Source organism: Danio aesculapii, chromosome 24 (assembly GCF_903798145.1).
Source record: "Danio aesculapii chromosome 24, fDanAes4.1, whole genome shotgun sequence".
Taxonomy (NCBI): domain Eukaryota; kingdom Metazoa; phylum Chordata; class Actinopteri; order Cypriniformes; family Danionidae; genus Danio; species Danio aesculapii.
Genome location: NC_079458.1, coordinates 31,679,158 through 31,701,137, shown reverse-complemented (window position 1 = coordinate 31,701,137; position 21,980 = coordinate 31,679,158). Strand labels below are relative to the sequence as shown.

The window sequence follows — 21,980 nt, the reverse complement described above, 5'->3', positions numbered from 1 at the left end:
TGTGTGTGTATAGTTGTGTGAACTTAACACCTCCTCTCTAGCAGTGTTTAAGCGCTGGTTGAGGAGCCGATTGCAGACTCTTGCAGCTGAACACAGAAAGTGCCTGTGGTCGCGCGAGTCTCCGTCAATGCTGTATTCATTCTGTCTCAGAGGAGCAAGATGGTGGCTGTACAAAAGGATTACTGGTACTTCTTGGTACTCATGATGCTGCTCTGTTTTCTGAAAGGTATGTTTTTAGCAGAGGTAGAAAGCATTGGGTGGATTTCGTAAACGTTATAAGCAATTGTTTATCTTTGGTCATTTTTATATACAGTTGAAGGCAAAATGATTAGCCCTTCTTTGAAATCAAATTATTATTATTTTTTTTTCAAATATTTAACAGTGAGACAAACACATTTTTAAAAATAATTTCTTGAATAACTAATTTTAAACAGCAAATTTTTAGTTTTGTCTTCGCCATAATGACAGTAATACTTTATTAGTAATACTTTACAGTGATATATATATATATATATATTAAGAAATGTGAAAACTGCTTTCATTCCAGACTTAAAATACAAATATTAAAAGACATACAGTGAACATGTCCTTGTTCTGTTAAATATCACTTGGGAATTAAATAAAAAATAAGACAAATAATTAGTTTGATTAAAATTTTGACAATAATTTTGCCTTCAACTGAAAAAAAAAAAAAAAGAAAATTGTGGAAAAGTCCTAAAGAGCATTTAGTTTGCACTTATAGTTATGCATTTGAGTAAAGCACGATTTTAGTTATATCCTAAATCTGCAACGTATTGATGACGTTTCATCCAAATTTAAAATAAAAATCGTATCATTTTAAAAGGTTTTTGCATTAAAAAGGATGTCATTTCTTTCAGATAGATGATTTTTATGAATTTTTAGACAACATAATACCAAGGTTTTAATATCAGAAGTATTACATCAAAATGTGTCTAATAAATTGCAAAATTTAATTGAAATTTAATTGAAGATAGAAAAATCAGACCTTTATATAATAAAGCAAATATTAACATTTAACTTAAACTCATACCTAAATCGTGAGAAACCTTTGCCTTTTCAAAGCTGTTTTACCCTTTATTTTACCAGGAAATAAGACATGATGTAAGGATTAGTGGTAACAAATCATTTATTTTTACATGTAATTGTTGGTTGCATTGTTGTTGTTGGATTAGTTTACAGTGCAGATTACATTTAAGAGATTGTTTTGCTGTGACTAAACGCAACACATTGTGCCTTGAGATGGAGAAGTGCAAAACAACAGTGATTGTTGGCCGGAGATCATTGTATTTATTCACATATGACTTCACAAAATATTGAACAAGGGCTTACTGAATTGAAAGAGAGAGTAAATACTATAATATATTAATTTTACACAATTAAACACAGACATTGTTATATTTATTTGAAATTTTGAACATAGAAAAATCTGAATTTTATATAATAAAGCAAATATTAACATTTAACTTAACTTAAACTTAACTTTATTTTACCCTTTATTTTACCAGTAAATAAGACATGATGTGAGGATTTGTGGTAACACTGAAAGTAGCTTTCATTTTTACATGTGGTTGTTGGTTGCATTGCTGTTGTTGGATTAGTTTACAATGCAGCTTATATTTAAGAGATTGTTTTGCTTACTGTAAAACCAGCTTACAAATTGTTAACTCAGTTTCAAATTGTAAGTTAGGTGGACATATTTTTGAGCTCAGAGTTGAATTTACTCATAAAAATGATTTAACTTTGGAACTGTTTGTTAAACGAAAGTAAAACATTCAGTTGAGGAGACTTTGAATTTTGATTTCTTCACTTAAGCGTTTACCAATGTTAATGATAAAAAGTTGAGTTAACTTAAAATTTTAAAGCAACAGGCTGCAAAGAAATGTTAAGTTTATTAAACTTCAGTGGTTGTGGCAAATTATTCAATAGAGTATACTTGACTTAAACCAGCCTTTTCAGTCAACTTAAAAAATATATATATTTTGCACAACTTCAACCACTGAAGCTTAATAAAATAAAATTTTAAGTTAACTTTTTTTAACAGTGCTGTAACTTTAAACCCCAAACATTGAGCACTGAGATGGAGAAGAGCAAAACAACAGTTACTGTTGGCTGAAGATCATTGTATTTATTCACATATGACTTCACAAGATATTTAACAAAAGGGCTTACTGAATCCAAAGAGAGAGTGAAGACTATGGAAAAAAGTAAAATAAATGCTTAAAAACATTGTGATCCTGAATAAAATATGTCATGAGTTTTCACAAAATTAATTTCTTTTGAAAGATCATGCAACGCCAAAGACTGGATTGATAATACTGAAAATTTTACTTCACGATTCAATATCGCAAATAAGTTACATTTTATAATATACTTTAACAACAATTATATGAACTGAATATGAATATTTGACAGGGTCCACGGGGTCTTAAAGTCTTAAAATATCTTTAATCTCAAAAGCTAAATTTTTAGGTCATAAAAATTCTTAAAATTACTGAAATATTGGGCTATAGGTCTTAATTTTTTTAACAGGTCTTAATTTTCCTTTGTTTATGTATAGCTACCCAATCTGGCCATTAAAACCCATACAATCACCAACAATCCATCTCAATAAAACTTTTTATTTAAAAATAACATTTAATTACTTTTCTTACAGTAACATTTGTTTAAAAATTCTCCATTTATTTACTGCTCAGGATACTGAGCTGACCTAGATTTTTTATTATTAAATTATTATTGTTGTAGACTGAAGTAATTGACAGCTATGTTTTGTTCTGTTCTTGGTAAAGGTTATAGGGTTTGTGAATAGATATATTAAAAAAAAATATACAAAAATATTAAAACAATGTATTAAATGTATGAAATTTTAATCATTGTTTATTAAGGCTAGTGATTTATTCTTTTTTTTCTAACTGGGATATTTGAAAAAAAATCCTTAGCATTTCGCCTTGTTTAAGTCTAAAATTTAATTCATAATGGTCTTACAAATGTCTTTAAAAATCATAAATTTAACTTAATCAAACCTGCAGAAACCCTGATTTGAATATTTCACCAAATTACCACTATTATTAGACATTTTTAATCAAACAAATGTAGTCTTGGGGATCATAATTGACTGAAACCGTACAAATCCTATACTTTTTAACAGTGGAGTGTTTGTAAAATATTTAATTGACTTCTTTGTGAATAGAACATCTATCATTTTAAAATCCAGTGAATGAGTTTACAAACCCCGATGCTGTTTAACCAATGTCTTTTCCACTTGAAATGATGGTCTTTTATTATTATTTTTTATTCAATAAGTGTCTAATTCTATTCATGTCTTATTTCCTTCACTTGTGCGCTGCTCTTCTAGGCTCAGTTCAGATGAAAGCTCCAGAATCATCAGTTGTCCTGCAGGAGGGAATGATCCTGGACTGCTTGTGTCCATGGACTGGCCAGCTCATTATGGTCTCCTGGTCTAAAAAGCCTATTTTAAAACCTATAGCCGTTTATCACCCTCAGTATGGCACTAACTTTGGGTCGTCTTATGAAGGAAGAGTGGAGTTTCTGAAGAGCACTGCGATGGATGGTAGCATTTCCATAATGAACGTGACTGAAGGCGACATTGGCCAGTATCACTGCTCTCTGCAGACCTATCCTCAGGGTTCATGGACCAAAGACACTTTTGTCCAAAAAGCAGGTGAATGGAGAAACTATTTTGAGCAAGTTGTAGTGTTTCATTTCTTTAAAGGGATAGTTCACCCAAAAATTAAAAATGACTCAATGTTTATTGTTTTTCAAGTAGTTCTAAACCTTTATTAGTTTCGTTCTTCTGTTGAGCACTACATTCTGAAAACCTGTAACCATTGGAAAAACAAATACCATAAAAGTTAATAGTTACCAATTTCCAACATTTTTCAAAATATATTCTTTTGTGTTCGATAGAAGAAAGTCAAACAGGTTTGAAACAAGTAAAGGGAGAGTTAATGTTCCATTTTGGCTGAACTTTCCCTTTAATATTACTGTTGAAGAATAATTAGTCCAAGATAAACCCAAATATATATTTATAGTGGCAAGTATATATGCCAAATCAGATATTTGACCATTTTTATGCCACCATGAAATTTGGAATAGTTAATATTTGATTTATTTGCATAAATCATATTTTTAAATTCCTAAAATCCAGTGAAAATTATATATGAGAAAGTGTTATAGATAGATAGATAGATAGATAGATAGATAGATAGATAGATAGATAGATAGATAGATAGATAGATAGATAGATAGATACATAGATAGATAGATAGATAGATAGATAGATAGATAGATAGATAGATAGATAGATAGATAGATAGATAGATAGATAGATAGATAGATAGATATGTAGACGGATAGATAGATACGTAGACGGATAGATCGATACGTAGACAGATAGATGCGTAGACAGATAGATAGATAGATAGACAGACAGACAGACAGACAGACAGACAGACAGACAGACAGACAGACAGACAGACAGACAGACAGACAGACAGACAGACAGACAGACAGACAGACAGACAGACAGACAGACAGACAGACAGATAGATAGATAGATAGATAGATAGACAGACAGACAGATAGATAGATACACAGACAGATAGATACACAGACAGATAGATAGATAGATGCACAGACAGATAGATAGATACACAGACAGATAGATAGATACACAGACAGACAGATAGATAGATAGATAGATAGATAGATAGATAGATAGATAGATAGATAGATAGATAGATAGATAGATAGATAGATAGACAGACGGATAGATATGTAGACGGATAGATAGATAGATAGATAGATAGATAGATAGATAGATAGATAGATAGATAGATAGATAGATAGATAGATACGTAGACAGATACGTAGACAGATACGTAGACAGATACGTAGACCAGTGTTTTTTAACCTTTTTTGAGCCAGGGCACGTTTTTTATATTGGAAAAAATTTTGCGGCACACCACTAACCAAAAATGTTATAAAATGACACTCTGAACAGTATATTTAATTACAATATAATTTCTCAATTTATTTATACTCAGTCAGTGTGAAACATGAAATCTTTCATACGAAAGATAGCTTTCACTATATTGCCTTGAGCTCACTGTCTTTGCTTTATTTTTCCCACCACTCATACTAGGGCCTTCATCCGGGTCAGAATCTTGTACAGAGCCCAATTCGGAGTTTGCAGTTGTCCTTTTTAAAAACTTCTCCATGACTGTCACCACGACCTCTCACGTGCATCATTAAGTCTCTCGGAGGAACGAGGCAATCAGCTACGTGTTGCCACACGAACGAATATTAAATTACCTTCCCAGTCTTTACAGCACAGAGACCGCACAATGACATAATATTTGCAGAAAATGAATAATAAACGTTTTATAAAATTTAAAATTGAAAAAAAGTGACAATGGATAATTTCTCACGTCACACTTGACGATCTCTCACTGCACACTAGTGTGCCGCGGCACAGTGGTTGAAAATCACTGACGTAGACAAATAGATGCACAGACAGACAGACAGACAGATAGACATACAGACAGATAGATAGATAGATAGATAGATAGATAGATAGATAGATAGATAGATAGATAGATAGATAGATAGATAGATAGATAGATAGATAGATAGATAGATAGATACGTAGATAGATAGATACGTAGATAGATAGATAGATACGTAGATAGATAGATAGATACGTAGATAGATAGATAGATAGATAGATAGATAGATAGATAGATAGATAGATAGATAGATAGATAGATAGATAGATAGATAGATAGATAGATAGATACGTTGACGGGTAGATAGATAGATACGTTGACGTGTAGATAGATAGATACGTTGACGGGTAGATAGATAGATACGTTGACGGGTAGATAGATAGATACGTTGACGGGTAGATAGATAGATACGTTGACAGATAGATAGATAGATACGTTGACAGATAGATAGATAGATAGATAGATAGATAGATAGATAGATAGATAGATAGATAGATAGATAGATAGATAGATACGTTGACGGGTAGATAGATAGATACGTTGACGTGTAGATAGATAGATACGTTGACGGGTAGATAGATAGATACGTTGACGGGTAGATAGATAGATACGTTGACAGATAGATAGATAGATAAATAGATAGATAGATAGATAGATAGATAGATAGATAGATAGATAGATAGATAGATAGATAGATAGATAGATAGATAGATAGATAGATAGATAGATAGATAGATAGATAGATAGATAGATAGATAGATAGATAGATAGATAGATAGATAGATGGATAGAAAAGTGTTTGTATAAATTATATACAATACATACCATGAATACTAAGTATAACGGTGTGTAGGATTTAGGTTAACAATTCAATAGTCATAGATCTTGTATAACATGACTTTGTTTTCTTCTTTTTTCTGTTTTAGCAATCACCACCTCCATCTCTATCCAGGCAGACACTAAGTTGGTAGTTGCCGAGAATGACAACCTGACCATTATGTGTGACCTTGTCCATGATGGTAAGATTTACCAAGTCAGCATAGAGAAGCTGGACACTGAGGAGGGCAGCAGCAATATAATAGCCACATGTGAGATGCTGGAGGATGGTGTGGAGCTGAGAAACTTCAGCAACAGAGGACTACTGAACTGCAGTGAGGATATGGAGGTCAGTCTACATCTCACCAATATCATCAAAGAAGATGGAGGACTGTACCGCTGCAACTTCAGCACAAACACTGGCGTCCAGTCCACTACTGTTCTGCTAACCACTATACCTGCTCAAGGTGCGACAAACTTTTAACCATCTGTTTAATCATTTTACAAATTTTTGTCCACAATTTTAGATTCAGATATGTCTAAATGTTTGATGGGTAGTATTTGTATAAAAGAGAACAAATATATTGATTAAAGAATATATTGTCTACTACAATACCATATTTTAAATTTTAGTTGATGTGTAATGTAGCTGTGTGAACATAAACAACATCTCAATGCAATACGCTCAAAGTTCAATGCAAAGGGAGACATTGGCTTTTGCAGGGTTAGCTTAGCAAAGGCTACAGCGAACAAAGTTTGGGGACTACAAAAAAATACATCCTGGTTAGTGAGATCACAAACTCTTAAGAATACTCGCATTCATCATGCACATCAAAGGGGCGTGGCCAGAGGCACTGTAATGTTAGTACGGAGAAAGCTTAAATGCCGTCCAAACGCTGCTATTTCCACGGAGCTTGTTCTGTTTCTGTATTTGGGCTTTCAAAGGAAATGACACAAAGTGACAAGTGCTTACTGTTTACTTTTAATTGTGTTCCAGATAATTGTAAAAATATATATAGCTCTAGCATTTGACAAAGGACAGCTTCCAGAATTACAAATTCTGAACATAATAGTCCAGATTTAGTAAGCAACTCTAAAAACTTTTCCAGACAGACTTGTATACGTTTTGATAAATACAAGATATTCCATTGAAGGTTACTAAACTTTAATGTTGCAAATAATTAATTTAATATTGGTCAGAAAATACTGACATGAATACTAAATATATGTTTATTCACTTTTCATGGCGTGACTTGTAATCATCAAAATTCTGTGACATAGAGAAACATAAATCAAAACTCCATAGGGAGAGCATATGAGCCCCTCATTTTGACCTTCCTTGACTGACTTTTGAATGTAAAGTCAAAGTAGCAAACATTTGGTGATATTTCGCAGACAAAAATGGTTAATTTTTTTAAATAGTTGTAGGGATGTATGAAGTCACTTAGACACTGCAATTTTCTGAAGGTGAAATCCTGTGAGCAGCTGGTTTTAGACAACCGTAATTTATTAGTATAGTAAGGTGTAGGACCTTCTTTTGCACCAATTCAGCATTAATTCAACTTGAGAATGACATACAAGTAGGGATGGTCTGCATGATTGGCTGGAGATCAGTATTGGCTGATAATCACATTTTATGATATGATTAGTACTCGCCAATCTGGCCGATCTCATGAACCGAGGCGCTTTGAATTAGATAAAATACCTCGGAAATCATGGAGATGATAGTGAATTAGCAAGAGATTGGAATGGCCTTGCATGTATTTAGGCCTTTTTACATAAATTAAAACTGAAAGTCCTGTGTTTTTGGCAATGTTATCTATTATTTTCTGTAAAGCTGCTTCTGACCATGACGTGTGCACACTAAATGGTTGAAAGAGACATGTTTAAGGGATTATATGGAACATCTTTCATTTATTCTCTTAGGTAAAGAGAAATCTTCTCTTAAGTGTCATACTTGATGCTTGAAGCATCAGAATCAGTACTCGGTATCGGCCGATCACCATGACAAAGGAATCGTGACTCGTTATCGGCTGAGAAAATCCTTATCAGAGCATCCCTACATAAAAGTGACTGCAGGAATTTTGAGGCATTTATCTTGCAGAAGATTAGCCAGCTTACTATGCTATTGGAGCAAAGCTTTTCTGCACCATTAAAATCGACATTTAGCATTGGCACTAAATGTTTGTCTATAGCAGCCTGGCCATGTATTGACCCAGTGGAGGTCCATAGTTTTGGTGAGAATGAGAGTTTAGATCCACATTTAATTCAGCAGTTATTTGGGCAGCTGTGTTTTTTTACAATATGGCTTAGCACTCTGTCATCCCTTTCAGACAGCTACTTCTTGCATCAACAATTAACCCCGTTGCATGTGGTTTATCCTTCATGGTAGTATGCTGACTATTGGATATACCTCATAAGACCTCAAGACATCTTGAGAGACCTCATCAAGATGGCGCCGCGGATGGCCGCTTCGGTGTGGGGCTGTCCAGTGTTTGCACTGTTTTTGTTAGTCTGTCCTGTTTTATGTTTATCAAATACGATCAGTTACACCAGGGACGAGCTGCTGAACATTCGGCAGTGCACACCAACTAATCAAGAACTGGATTTAGATTTTTGTGGCGTTTTGCGGAACATTGTGGTCGGCGGAGCAGCCGCATTGTGGAAACGCTACAAGACGCGCAAGCGTGGGAAGCGAGCCGGCGCGCTCGTCAGGCTAAGACAGCGCGGCTTCAGAACGGCGCTGCCCAGCATTCACCTGGCGAATCTCCGCTCTCTTCCTTACAAAATGGACGAACTACTTCTGCTCACATGCAAAAACAAGAACTTTAACAACTCTGCTGTCCTGTGTTTCACGGAAACCTGGCTAAACGAAGCCATTCCGGACAGCGCATTAAACCTACCGGACTTTCAGCTGTACAGAGCAGATCGCGATACGGAGTCAACGGGCAAAACGCGCGGTGGTGGGACATGCTTTTACATCAACAGAAGGTGGTGTACGGATGTAACTGTGTTAAAGAAGATGTGCTGTCCTGATGTGGAAGTGCTTTTCATTAACTGTAAGCCGTTTTATTCACCAAGAGAATTTTCCTCGTTCATTCTCGTCTGTGTTTACATTCCACCGCAAGCACACGTGAGTACTGCGCTGCAACAGCTGGCTGATCTGATCACAGAGACAGAACAACAACACCCGGACTCTGTTTTTATCATACTTGGGGACTTTAATCAGGCAAAACTCACACATGAGCTGCCTAAATTCAAACAGCACATTACATGCCCCACCAGAGACAATAACATTTTGGACCATTGCTACACCACAATAAAGGATGCATATCGCTCCATCGCCAGAGCAGCTCTAGGACTCTCCGATCACTGCCTGGTTCATCTTATACCAACGTACAGGCAAAAACTTAAAACTACTAAGCCAGTATTAAGGACTGTCAAGAGATGGACCAACGACACAGAGCAGGTCTTACAAGCCTGTTTTGAATGCACTGACTGGAATGTTTTTGAAGCTGCAGCCACAGATCTGGACGAGCTCACAGAGACTGTAACATCATACATCAGTTTCTGTGAAGAGTTATGCATCCCTACCAGGACCTACTTGTCATTTAACAATGATAAACCATGGTTCACACCAAAACTCAGACAGCTTCGTCAGGCCAAAGAGGATGCTTACAGGAGTGGTGACAGGATCCTTTACAATCAGGCCAGGAACACATTGACAAAGGAGATTGGTGTGGCTAAGAAAAGCTATGCCAAAAAGCTGCAAAACCAGTTTTCAGTTAACGACCCTGCATCAGTGTGGAGAGGCTTAAAAGATTTCACTAATTACACCGTCCCCCAGTATCGACAGCAATAAACATATTGCAAACGAGCTGAATATGTTCTACTGTAGGTTTGACACCTATGACCAGACACCTCACACCCGCCCGGACCATCTCCCTACACAGCCATCAACACCGCATCAACACAGCCCGGACCATCTCCCTACACAGCCATCAACACCACATCAACACAGCCCGGACCATCGCCCTACACAGCCATCAACACCTCCAGCCATCTTCCTCTCCCCCCCTGCTCTTCAGATCAGTGAGGATCATGTGCGTCAGATCTTCAGTAAACAGAAGAGAAGGAAAGCACCAGGGCCAGATGGTGTCTCACCAGCCTGTCTGAGAACCTGCGCTGACCAGCTGGCTCCCATTTTCTCACATATCTTCAATAGATCACTGGAACAGCGCAAAGTTCCATCCTGCTTTAAGCGCTCCACCATCATCCCAATCCCGAAGAAGCCAAAGATCACAGGACTCAATGACTACAGACCTGTGGCCTTAACATCTGTGGCCATGAAGTCATTCGAAAGACTGGTGCTAGCATATCTGAAGGACATCACTGGACCCCTGCTGGACCCCCTGCAGTTCGCCTATAGAGCAAACCGGTCTGTGGATGATGCAGTCAACATGGGACTGCATTATACCCTACAACATCTGGACAAACCAGGGAACTACGCAAGGATTCTGTTTGTGGACTTCAGTTCTGCCTTTAACACCATCGTCCCATCACTGCTTGAGTACAAACTGGCCCAGCTCTCTGTTCCTAGCTCTGTCTGTCAATGGATCACCAGCTTTCTGACAGATAGACAACAGCTAGTCAGAATGGGCAAAATCACATCCGACAGCCGCACCATCAGCACTGGTGCCCCCCAGGGATGTGTTCTTTCTCCACTGCTCTTCTCCCTGTACACCAACGACTGCACTGCAAAAGACCCCTCCATCAAACTCATTAAGTTTGCAGACGACACTACTGTTATCGGCCTCATCCAGAACGGTGACGAGTCTGCATACAGACAGGAGGTGGAGCGGCTGGCGTTATGGTGCAGATACAACAACCTGGAGCTGAACACGCTCAAAACAGTGGAGATGATAGTGGACTTCAGGAGAAACCCCCCTGCACTCCCCCCACTCACCATCATGAACAGCACTGTGGCTGCAGTAGAGTCATTCAGGTTCCTGGGCACCACCATCTCTCAGGATCTGAAGTGGGACATTCATATAGACTCTATTGTGAAGAAAGCCCAGCAGAGACTGTACTTCCTTCGTCAGCTGAGGAAGTTCAACCTGCCACAGGAGCTACTCGTACAGTTCTACTCAGCTGTCATCCAATCCATCCTCTGCACTTCAATCACGGTCTGGTTCGGCTCAGCTGCCAAAACCGACCTCCGTAGACTACAGCGAATAGTCCGGACTGCTGAACGAATCACTGGCACAACCCTTCCTACACTTCAAGAACTGTACTCTTCCAGAGTGAGTAAAAGGGCTCGCAAAATCACTCTGGACGCCTCACACCCAGCACACTACCTGTTTGAACTGTTACCGTCTGGTCGGCGCTTCAGAGCACCAAGCACAAAAACAGCCAGACACAGGAAAAGTTTCTTTCCTCAGGCTGTCTACCTTATGAACAGTTAAATATTCCCCTACTGTGCAATAAATATGTGCAATACTTTCTCATACGCACTTGTACACAGCACCTTATATCAATATACAATGCAATACTCTCTACATTCGCACTTGTACACAGCACCTTATAACCTGTATATTTATAACAATCTGTACATACAACTCAACATCCTGGTTTCTTCACTAACCGCATCTGTTTAATGTTCATCATTTTTCATTATTATTTTATTTTATTTTTTTGTTTTGTTATTATTTTGTGTTGTCACTTGTCACTTTATGTACACTGGAAGCTTCTGTAGCCAAAACAAATTCCTTGTGTGTGTGAAGCACACTTGGCAATAAAACTGATTCTGATTCTGATAAGCTGTATTGACTTCAGATTATTTCATTTGGATTGAATATGTAGCCCTTGAGCACCAACAGTGAGTACGTTTACATGGACACCAATAATCCGATTTTAATACGATTAAGACAGTACTCTGATTAAGAGTCTAATGATTTATGGTTACCTTAATCCAATTAAAGTCATAAACTAAACAGAAATGGAATTATACGTTGTTATGCCGATTGTAGTTGCACTATTGAAGTGCAGTACAGACATGTAAACACCACAAGCAAACTATTACCGTCGTGTAGGATTTTCGCCACACTTTGCTTCAGGATAGTCTATACACACATGGCTGTTTGACACTATTCTCTGCACCCACCGAGTCAGTGAAGGACCAAGGCATGGCCAAATGCAGGTTTTTTTTCCCGTTCGGCATGCGGTATAAAATTTCATTAAAACAACACACTTCCAGCAGTTCATACTTGTATCCAAGATCTCGTTTGTCACGAGGGCATGCATGAAGTGTTCTTGAATGAAAGTAAAAGTGCCAAACTGCAGTTAAAGTGGACAAATAAAGAATGATACGTCTGAAATAAAATAAAACTCAAGAGGAAACATGGATAGCGTGGTGATGCAATGATGATAACTGAATTATGTGCTATAACATGTAAAAAGGATCATGAAAGGAAAATTCAAAAAGCAACTCATGTAAACACCTTAATCGTATTATTGTCTTATTCAGATTAAGGCAAATAATTTGATTACTGATGTCCATGTGAATATAGTCAATGTCTTCTTTTAAACTCTGATATATATATATATATATATATATATATATATATATATATACAAACACACACACATACACACACATACACACACACACACCAGATAGCGCGTACAGACCCTGAGCATGCGACAATAGTGCCGCCTGTTTGTACAGTGCTCCCAGGACAAATGGCATTCAGCCGCACTAGTCAAGATTAAAGCCAATGTGAAGATGCTGGACTTTAGCGATGTGTACGGGTGTAGTAATGACCAAACAAAGCACAAAGGCAGAACATTTCATATGTAAGATTTCATTTTTAAAATTTTTGTATGTTACGAATTTTTGTGCTAAACAATTATTGATGATAATAGTTTCTTACTGCCCTGACCATACGGCAAAGTAGCACCAACTCGCACTAAATGCCAGGGTTATGCTAGTTTTGTTAAATCAAATAAGCAAAAAATATTGACTAAAATAAAGGATGTAAATGAAATATGTCAACAAAATGCTGCGGTGCTAGAAAATTGTATTATTGTCGGCTAAGTGAACGAGTCGTTCATAATGGAGATTCATTCATTAATTCCGTTAGAATGAGAAGTGAAAGCAGGAGAGGTGGTGTGTTTCAGAACATAAAATAGATAAAATTTAACATTTCCATGTACACAAACACACACTCTTTGTCCTGCATGTTGTGCGATCACTTATCTTTCGATATAGAAAAGTGATGTAAAATTATTATTAAAAAAATTGCATACTGACCACCGGGAAAACTCCTGATCATAGATATATGTATATGTTTATATATATCGGGCTCTGGATGGCCAGTCCTCCACTGCACCTTGGTCCCGCATTCATTTCAAAGGAGCGCTACCCTGTACTAAAATGGCGGCTCTGTTGGCGCATTCGTTCCAAAAGACAACAATAGCGTTGGCGACATCTAATGTAAATATCAATGGACATGGTTGAACTGTTGTAATGGACTTCACTTGTCCACATGGAATCAAAAGCCCTGACTCACAGATCAAGTTCTATATTGTTTCGTATTTTAAAGAAAATAATTGTGCTTACCAAATGAACCAGATTATTTATGCATGTCGTTGATTTGACGTGATTTGATTTTGGGTTGGGTTCAGATTTTCAAAAAGTATTGTAATTCTCTTTTGAATTGATTCTGAGCTTACTTTTTAATAGCAGATGGTTCTTTAAGCCCGTTTTTAACAGCAGTTGGTGCTCTAGGCTAGTTTTTAACAGTAGATGGTGCTCTTAGCTGGGTTTAACAGCATATGGGGCTCCAGGCTAGTATGTTATGGCAGACGGTGCTCTAGGGTACATTTTAACAGCAGTTTGCCCTCTAGGCTAGTTTTTAACAGCATGTGGAGCTCTAAGCTAGTTTTAAACAGCAGTTGGCACTCTAGGCTACATTTTAATGGCAGGTGGTGCTCTAGGCTAGTTTGTAATGGCAGATGGTACTCTAGGCTATTTTTTGACAGCAGATGGCGCTCTAGGCTACATTTTAATGGCAGATGGCGCTCTTGGATAGTTTTTGACAGTAGATGGCACTCTAGGCTACATTTTAAAGGCAGATGGCACTGTAGGATAGTTTTTAACAGCTGTTAATGCTCTAGGCAAGTTTTTAACCGGAGTTGCTGTTCTAGGCTAGTTTTTAATGGCAGATAGTGCTCTAATCTAGTTTTTAATGGCAGATGGCACTCTAGGCTAGTTTTTAACAGTAGACAGTGCTCTATGATAGCTTTTAACACCAGGTGGTGCTCTAGGCTACATTTTAACTCCAGATTGCACTCGAGGCTAGTTTTTAACAGCCGATGGCACTCTAGGCTACATTTTAACGTCAGATGGCACTCTAGGCTAGCTTTTAGAGTCATACGAGTTGCATTTTGTCACAAGATTTATGAAACATCTCACTATGATTGTTCTTGCAATTAACTTTTATCTTTCCTAACTTTATTATCGATTATTTTAGGTTCAAAGGGTATTTGTAATTTGTAATTGGATGCAAGCAGAATTTGGCTGTTTGTAAAACATACATCACCATCTGCTGTTAAAAAAAATAATCTGAGAACTGATTTCTCACCATTTTAGGACCTCTAGTGTCTATTGTTTACTGTGGTCAAATTTGGCGTTTAATTTAAAGGTTTTTGGCTCTGTTGGTCTTCCAAACAACATTGTTTTTCCACAGTACACTTTTTTTGATCAAAATATTCATTTAGCTGGTGTAAATAAAATGTCTGTGTTTATCTCTTATTTTCAGATTTTCCAGGTCTTCATCATATGCTGTATGTGTATATTGGAGGAGGGGTGATTGGTGTCGTTGCTCTGATGACTTTGTTGCTAACGTGGTTGAACAGGTTTGTGTCTGGAAACTCTTCTAAATCATTAAACTTATTGAAGATTAAACTTTAACAAGTCTTTCTTTTAAACAGGACATGTTTTGTCCCTTTTTATAAGATGTAATATAATGTCCCTATGTGTGTGTTTAGTTTTAACTCAAAATACCTCTCAAATATTTTTTTATAACTCTTTGAAACTGGCCCTTTTAGGTTTGATCCACATTGTGTTGTTTTGGTGACTGTCACTTTAAATTCAATTGAGATTGTGCTCTTTTTAAAAGAGGGTGGAGCTAAAAATGCCTATGCATCAGCATAGTGGCAGATTCATAACAGGACTAACATGTGTGTGAAAAACTGAAAATGTCGAAAGAAGTGGCTGAGGAGAAAATAGTCTATGGAGATTACGGTGATCATTTGTACATCCTAAAATTCAACAGTTATAATCCTTATAGTCGCTGACAGTAGGAGCAGCTGAAAACTCTAATGGTGGATGGCTTCTTCTCAAATAAAATCACATCAGTAATATGGGAATATTTTGGTTTCAAAGTTGCAGACACCAAACAAAAACAGATCATTTTTTTAAGCTGTCGCAGAATTGTTGCCACTGGTTACAGATTATTGAGCTGAAGCTTGACTACAAAGTTAAATTGCAAATAAAATCGCAATCGCAATATCTATCAGATAAGTTGCAATTAGACATTTTCCCCAAATCGCACAGCACTGGGGCCTCATGTACGAAGACTTGCGTTGAATTCATACTAAAACATACAGCTGCCATTGCACGGCTCAAAGATACTTTGTAGTGTGCAATTTAACACAATTGCCTAGGAGTCGCCAATGGAAATAAAACAAACACACACAAGAAATGCACGTACGCCAGACATGAAGTTGGCGTGGACCAACGCACATTCTCACGTTTTTTTCATCATTAGTAAATCCAAACGTGAGCGTAAAATCTGGCGTACGCAAAGTTTTTGTGCATACGCAGCGTTGATACATGAGGCCCCTGGTTCCCTTTAACTTAAAACACCCTTTACTGTCAACATTATTCCCTCTTAATGTAATATCATGCAAAGCAGGCTGGGAACTACACACCCACTAACCAAGTAGTTGCACCAACAAAATTTGTTCATTTTGTTCCAACAAATCAATTAATTTAACTCCGTTTTTATTTAATTTATTTACATTTAATTTATTTAACTATTTTCAAATTCAAGTTGGGATGAACATAATAATAAATGAATAAACAATTGTATTATTCAAACTCATTTTAAACAAGTAGCTTGAACAAGCAGCTAACAAATGAATAAACAGAGTGTATAATAGCACAGTCCATACTCAAAAAAAGGACTTTTGCTGCTTGTTCAAACTACTCATTTAAAGGAAGTTGAAAAAACACAATTTTGGTGTTTTTGGGACAACTAATTTGTTTTATGTTCAATCCACTTAAATTTGTAAAAAAAATTCAAGTTAACTTAATCGATTTGTGTTGGGACTATAGATAGTAATAGTGTAGAACCCAGCATTTTTACTCTGGATATTTGAATTGATGGTTGAGGAATACATCAGCATTTCCCTCATCTTTTATTAGCTATGAATGTTAAGTGATCCATCTGATGACTGCGGATGAAAGCTGCTCTTCTCCAGATGTCCAGCACTCTTTCTGCCAGACAGTCAGTTTTCCACTGAGTGTGCAGTTTGTTGTTTAGCACTGGAGCGAGGTTATCTTTATACTGCAGGGTTGCTCTCCTGCTCCTTCAGAAATGATTCTGTGGCCTTTAATGTCCGTCATATGAGAAACCCTCAGTCAGTTTGTCAATTTTTTTTTTTTTGCAGGATGAAGAGGAAGAAAGAGGAGTACAGGATCAAACTGCACCCTGCCAAAAGACAGGTACATTTGAGCATTATTATTATAACATTATTTAACATATTTGCATTTTTGGAAAGTAATGTATATACATTTAAAGTCAGAATTATTTAATCCCCTTTGATTTTTTTTATTTTCTAAATATTTCCCAAATGACGTTTAACAGAGCAAGGAAATGTTCACAGTATGTCTGATAATAATTTTTCTTCTGGAAAATGAATAAGTCTTATTTGTTTTATTTTGGCTAGAATAAAAGCAGTTTTAATTTAAAAAAAAAAAACCTTTTAAGGTCAAAATTATTAGCCCTTTTAAGCTATATTGTTTTTCAATAGTCTACAGAACAAACCCCTGTTATACAACAATTCTGACTTCAACTGTATATGTTAAATGCAATTTATATAACATCTGGAATAATAATGAACAATAAACACATATAACAACAGTGTAAATTTATACTTATAATTGTATTGATTTTTACAAGATTTTTAAAACAACAAGAATAATCAAAAAATATGGACAGATAAACTACAGTTGAAGTCAGAAATATTAGCCCCCCCTGAATTATTAGCCCCCCTGATTATTTTTTCTGTTCTGTTAAACGTAATAGTTTTATTAACTCATTTCTAATACCCGATTTATTTTATCTTTGCCATGATGACAGTAAATATTATTTGACTAGATATTTTTCAAGTCACTCCATTACAGGTTAAAGTGACATTTAAAAGGCTTAACTAGGTTAATTAGGTTAACTAGGCAGGTTAGGGTATTTAGGCAAGTTATTGTATAATGATGATTTGTTCTGTAGACTATCGAAACAAAATATAGCTTAAAGGGGCTAATAATATTTACCTTAAAATGTTTTAAAAAAATTTATCCTAGCTGAAAAAAACAAATAAGACTTTCTCCAGTGGTAAGAAAAATATTATCAGACATACTGTAAAAAAAAATCCTTGCTCTGTTAAACATCATTTGGGAAATATTTAAAACAAAGAAAGAAAAAAAATTAAAAGGGGGGCTAATAATTCTGACTTATATATATCGGTGGTATATCGGTGGTTTCTTTAGTTTTTCATAATATATATAGCTGTTCTTGATTTGATACATACATTAAAATCTAACATTTTAACTTAATAACATTTGTTCTATAACTATATAAGCAAGCATAAATCAAATTAAAATAACGTAATTTTATTAATATTTTTTAACTATAAAAATAATAAAAACAAATATAGCTAAAGTTATTAAAGTATTATACAATAATAGTTTATATTATAATATCTTATATATATATATATATATATATATATATATATATATATACACACAATAGAATAAATGTATATTAAAATTAATAGATTGAAATTGTACTGATACTTAGCCAGAACTATAAAAAGAAAAATATAACTAGTGTCATTTTAGTATTATTTGCAATATAAAGCAATGCATATATTTGTTTCATATATTTAAATAAAATATTACAAAAATATTAATAAAATCTAACATTTAAAAATGTAAAAAAATTTGTTTATGACGTTTTTTTTTTATAAAAATATAAATGAATATTAGAATATATTTTGTGTATACTTAACTATAATTATAATTGTATATTAGATTGCTTAACTTATTCAATTACTTCATTGAAATACTTTATTATTACTTTATTAAATTACTATATAAAAAATTGTATATTGTATTATATAGTATAATATAATAATGTATATAATATAGCCATAAAATATAATTGTATTGAATTGTAAATAATTTGATTGTATTTGTATTGTGAATTATGAAAACATAAACATAATAACCAGTGATTATTGTAGTAAAATAGTGTACTTGCTTACCATTGGCTCATTCTCTTCCAGACTAATGCAATCCCTCATGTCAGATGTGCTAAAGCTTCATTCATTCATTCATTCATTCATCCATATTAACACTTAATGTCTTCTTTCTATGACAGCGTAACCCATACGACCAGAGCTGTGTGTATGACAGGATGAAAAAAGGCACCAGAACCAGGGCTAAAGATAAAGAAATATACATGAACTTTCAGATAGTGAGAGCTCACGCTAAACACAAGCGATGACACTCCGCCATCCAGAGCACTAACAAATAACTCAGAAAAGCAACATCACTGCCAGCAAATGCTTTTGCACCTGAATACTAATGCATGGATCAAGGGGAATAGTTGCTAATTATGTGGAAGATGAATGCATCTGTGTGCGTAATTTGTCATTTGATGAAGCACTACCACCATCATCCTCATCTTCATCACTGCATTACCCATTCAGGCCTGGCATGAGCTCACTTTACATGGGATTTCATTGCATAATGGTGCTGGATTTTGGCTGCTCTTGACCACATTGTGGCAAATGTGAAGTTTGTTTGACAGGTAATCATTTTAAAGAGCTTTTCTGCATTGTAGCACAGCCAAATATATAAATTAGTGCTGGGGAAAAGATTCATAGTGATTCATCGCATCCAAAATAAAAAGTTTGAGTTTATGTGATATATGTGTGTGTCTGTGTGTATTATATATATATATATATATATATATATATATATATATATATATATATATATATATATATATATATATATATATATATATATATATATATATATACACATACTAAATATATATATATATATATATATATATATATATATATACATACTAAATATATGCATACTAAATATATATATATATATATATATATATATATATATATATATATACACATACTAAATATATACATACTAAATATATATATATATATATATATATATACTAAATATACACAGTACACACATTTATTATGTATACACTAATATACACTAAATATACACAGTACACACATTTATTATGTATACATAAAAACAAAACAAAAATATTTAAATAGATACATACATATTTTGTGTTATGTAGATACATATTTTATATCTAAAAATAAATGTAACCCACTGGTCCTATGTAACCCGCCGGTCCTACTGCACCCAACCTGGTCTGGGCTGGGATCGAATCAGTGATTCTTTGCATGGGAGTTGGTTATTTATATATATATATATATATATATATATATATATATATATATATATATATATATATATATATATATATATATATATATATATATATATTTATATATATCAAGAGAGAGAGAGAAAAACACGGTACACGTACATCTTATGTATATACAAACGTCTATTTTGGATGTGATTAATCTTTGCGTAATGCTAATATAAACCCATAGCAATGCTTTAGTTTGAGTGACTTAGATTATCAGTTGATTGGCTTTTGAGTGGATGAATCTTCTCCAAATCACGTCCTCAGGTTGAGTCTGGATGCTTTTTTTCTGCAGAAATGGAAATACCAGCCTGAAGAGTGAAAACTCCTGGAGATGAACCCTGGTGAACTGACAATGCTCAGCTTTTAGGCATGATGTGATTTGCTTTGTGAGACGTGATGATTTAGATCATTTAAGTTGCTTGAGGACGGAAGATTGAACATGGAAACAATGAATGAAACAAATCACAGTTTTGTTTACTCATCTGTCATTGATCTCACAAATCAATCTGTACAAATCAAAACTTAGGCCTGCTAGTCTAAAAAAACACACATATGAGACTGTATTATGCCTGAATGATGATGTGACTCATAAACAAAATTAACAGACTGTTTGGTTTTCTCATTTTTATATGTTGGCTGGTTTTAAAAAGGAAACATTATTAGCCCTCCTGTGAATTTTTAATTCTTTTCCAAATATTTCCCAATTTTGTTCAATGGAGAGATTTTATTTCAACACATAGTATATTTAATAACTAATTTCCTTTGTTTTCGCTCTGAATACAGTACATATTTTACTAGTTATTTTGGTTAACTAGGTAAGTCAATGGATAACAGTGGTTTGTTCTGTTGCCAATAAAAACAAATCTCTTAATATATAAAAACAGTGCATTCGGAAAGTATTCATAGCGCTTCACTTTTCAACATTTTTTTTATGTAACAGCCTTATTCCAAAATGCAATCAATTCATTTATTTTCTCAAAATTTTACACACAATAGCCAATAATGACAATGTGAAAAAAAGAGTTTTTTTTTAAATTGTTGCCAATTTATTGAAAATAAAAAACCTGAAAAATCACAGTATTCACAGCCTTTGCCGTTCAGCTCCAAATTGAGCTCGGGTACATTCTGTTTCCACTGATCATTCTTGAGAGGCTTCAGCAGCTTAATTGGAGTTCACCTGTGGTCAATTCAGTTGATTGGACATGTTTGAAAAGGCATACACCTGTCTCTATAAGCTCCCAGGGTTGGTAGTGCATGTCAAAGCACAAACCAAGCATGAAGACAAAGGAATTGTCTGTAGACCTCAGGAGCAGGATTGTCTCGAGGCACAAGGCTGGGGAAGGTTACAGAAAAATTTCTGCAGCTCTGAAAGCTCCAATGAGCACAGTGGTCTCTATCATCCGTAAGAGGAAGATGTTTGGAAGCACCAGGACTCTTTCTAGAGCTGGCCGGCCATCTAAGCTAAATCATCGGGGGAGAAGGGCTTTAGGGAGGTGATCAATAACCCGATGGTTACTCTGTCTGAGCTCCAGCGTTCTTCTGTGGAGAGAGGAGAAACTTACAGAAGGACAACCATTTGTGCAGCAATCCACCAATCAGGCCTGTATGGTAGAGTGGCCAGATGGAAGCCACTCCTCACCTGGAATTTGCCAAAATGCATCTGAAGGACTCTCAGACCATAAGAAACAAAATTCTCTGGTCTGGTGAGACTCAAATTTAACTCTTTGGAGTGAAAGCCAGGTGTTATGTTTGGAGAAAACCAGGCACAGCTCATCACAAG

General features: G+C 35.2%; 1 protein-coding gene across 2 annotated transcripts; it reads left to right on the top strand.

Moving 5' to 3' along the window:
* The first annotated feature begins 72 nt into the window (after positions 1–72).
* Positions 73–20,807, top strand: cd226 (CD226 molecule). Of its 2 annotated transcripts, XM_056451208.1 has the most exons (7): positions 73–226; positions 3,374–3,700; positions 6,473–6,829; positions 15,185–15,281; positions 17,100–17,154; positions 19,091–19,522; positions 20,493–20,807. In XM_056451208.1, exons 1-6 carry the CDS (start codon positions 160–162, stop codon positions 19,214–19,216), a joined length of 1,029 nt encoding a protein of 342 aa, XP_056307183.1. In that variant the 5' UTR covers positions 73–159; the 3' UTR covers positions 19,217–19,522; positions 20,493–20,807. The 2 variants fall into 2 exon arrangements, with proteins under 2 accessions (XP_056307183.1, XP_056307184.1); XM_056451209.1 differs by lacking the exon at positions 19,091–19,522.
* The last annotated feature ends 1,173 nt before the right edge of the window (positions 20,808–21,980 follow it).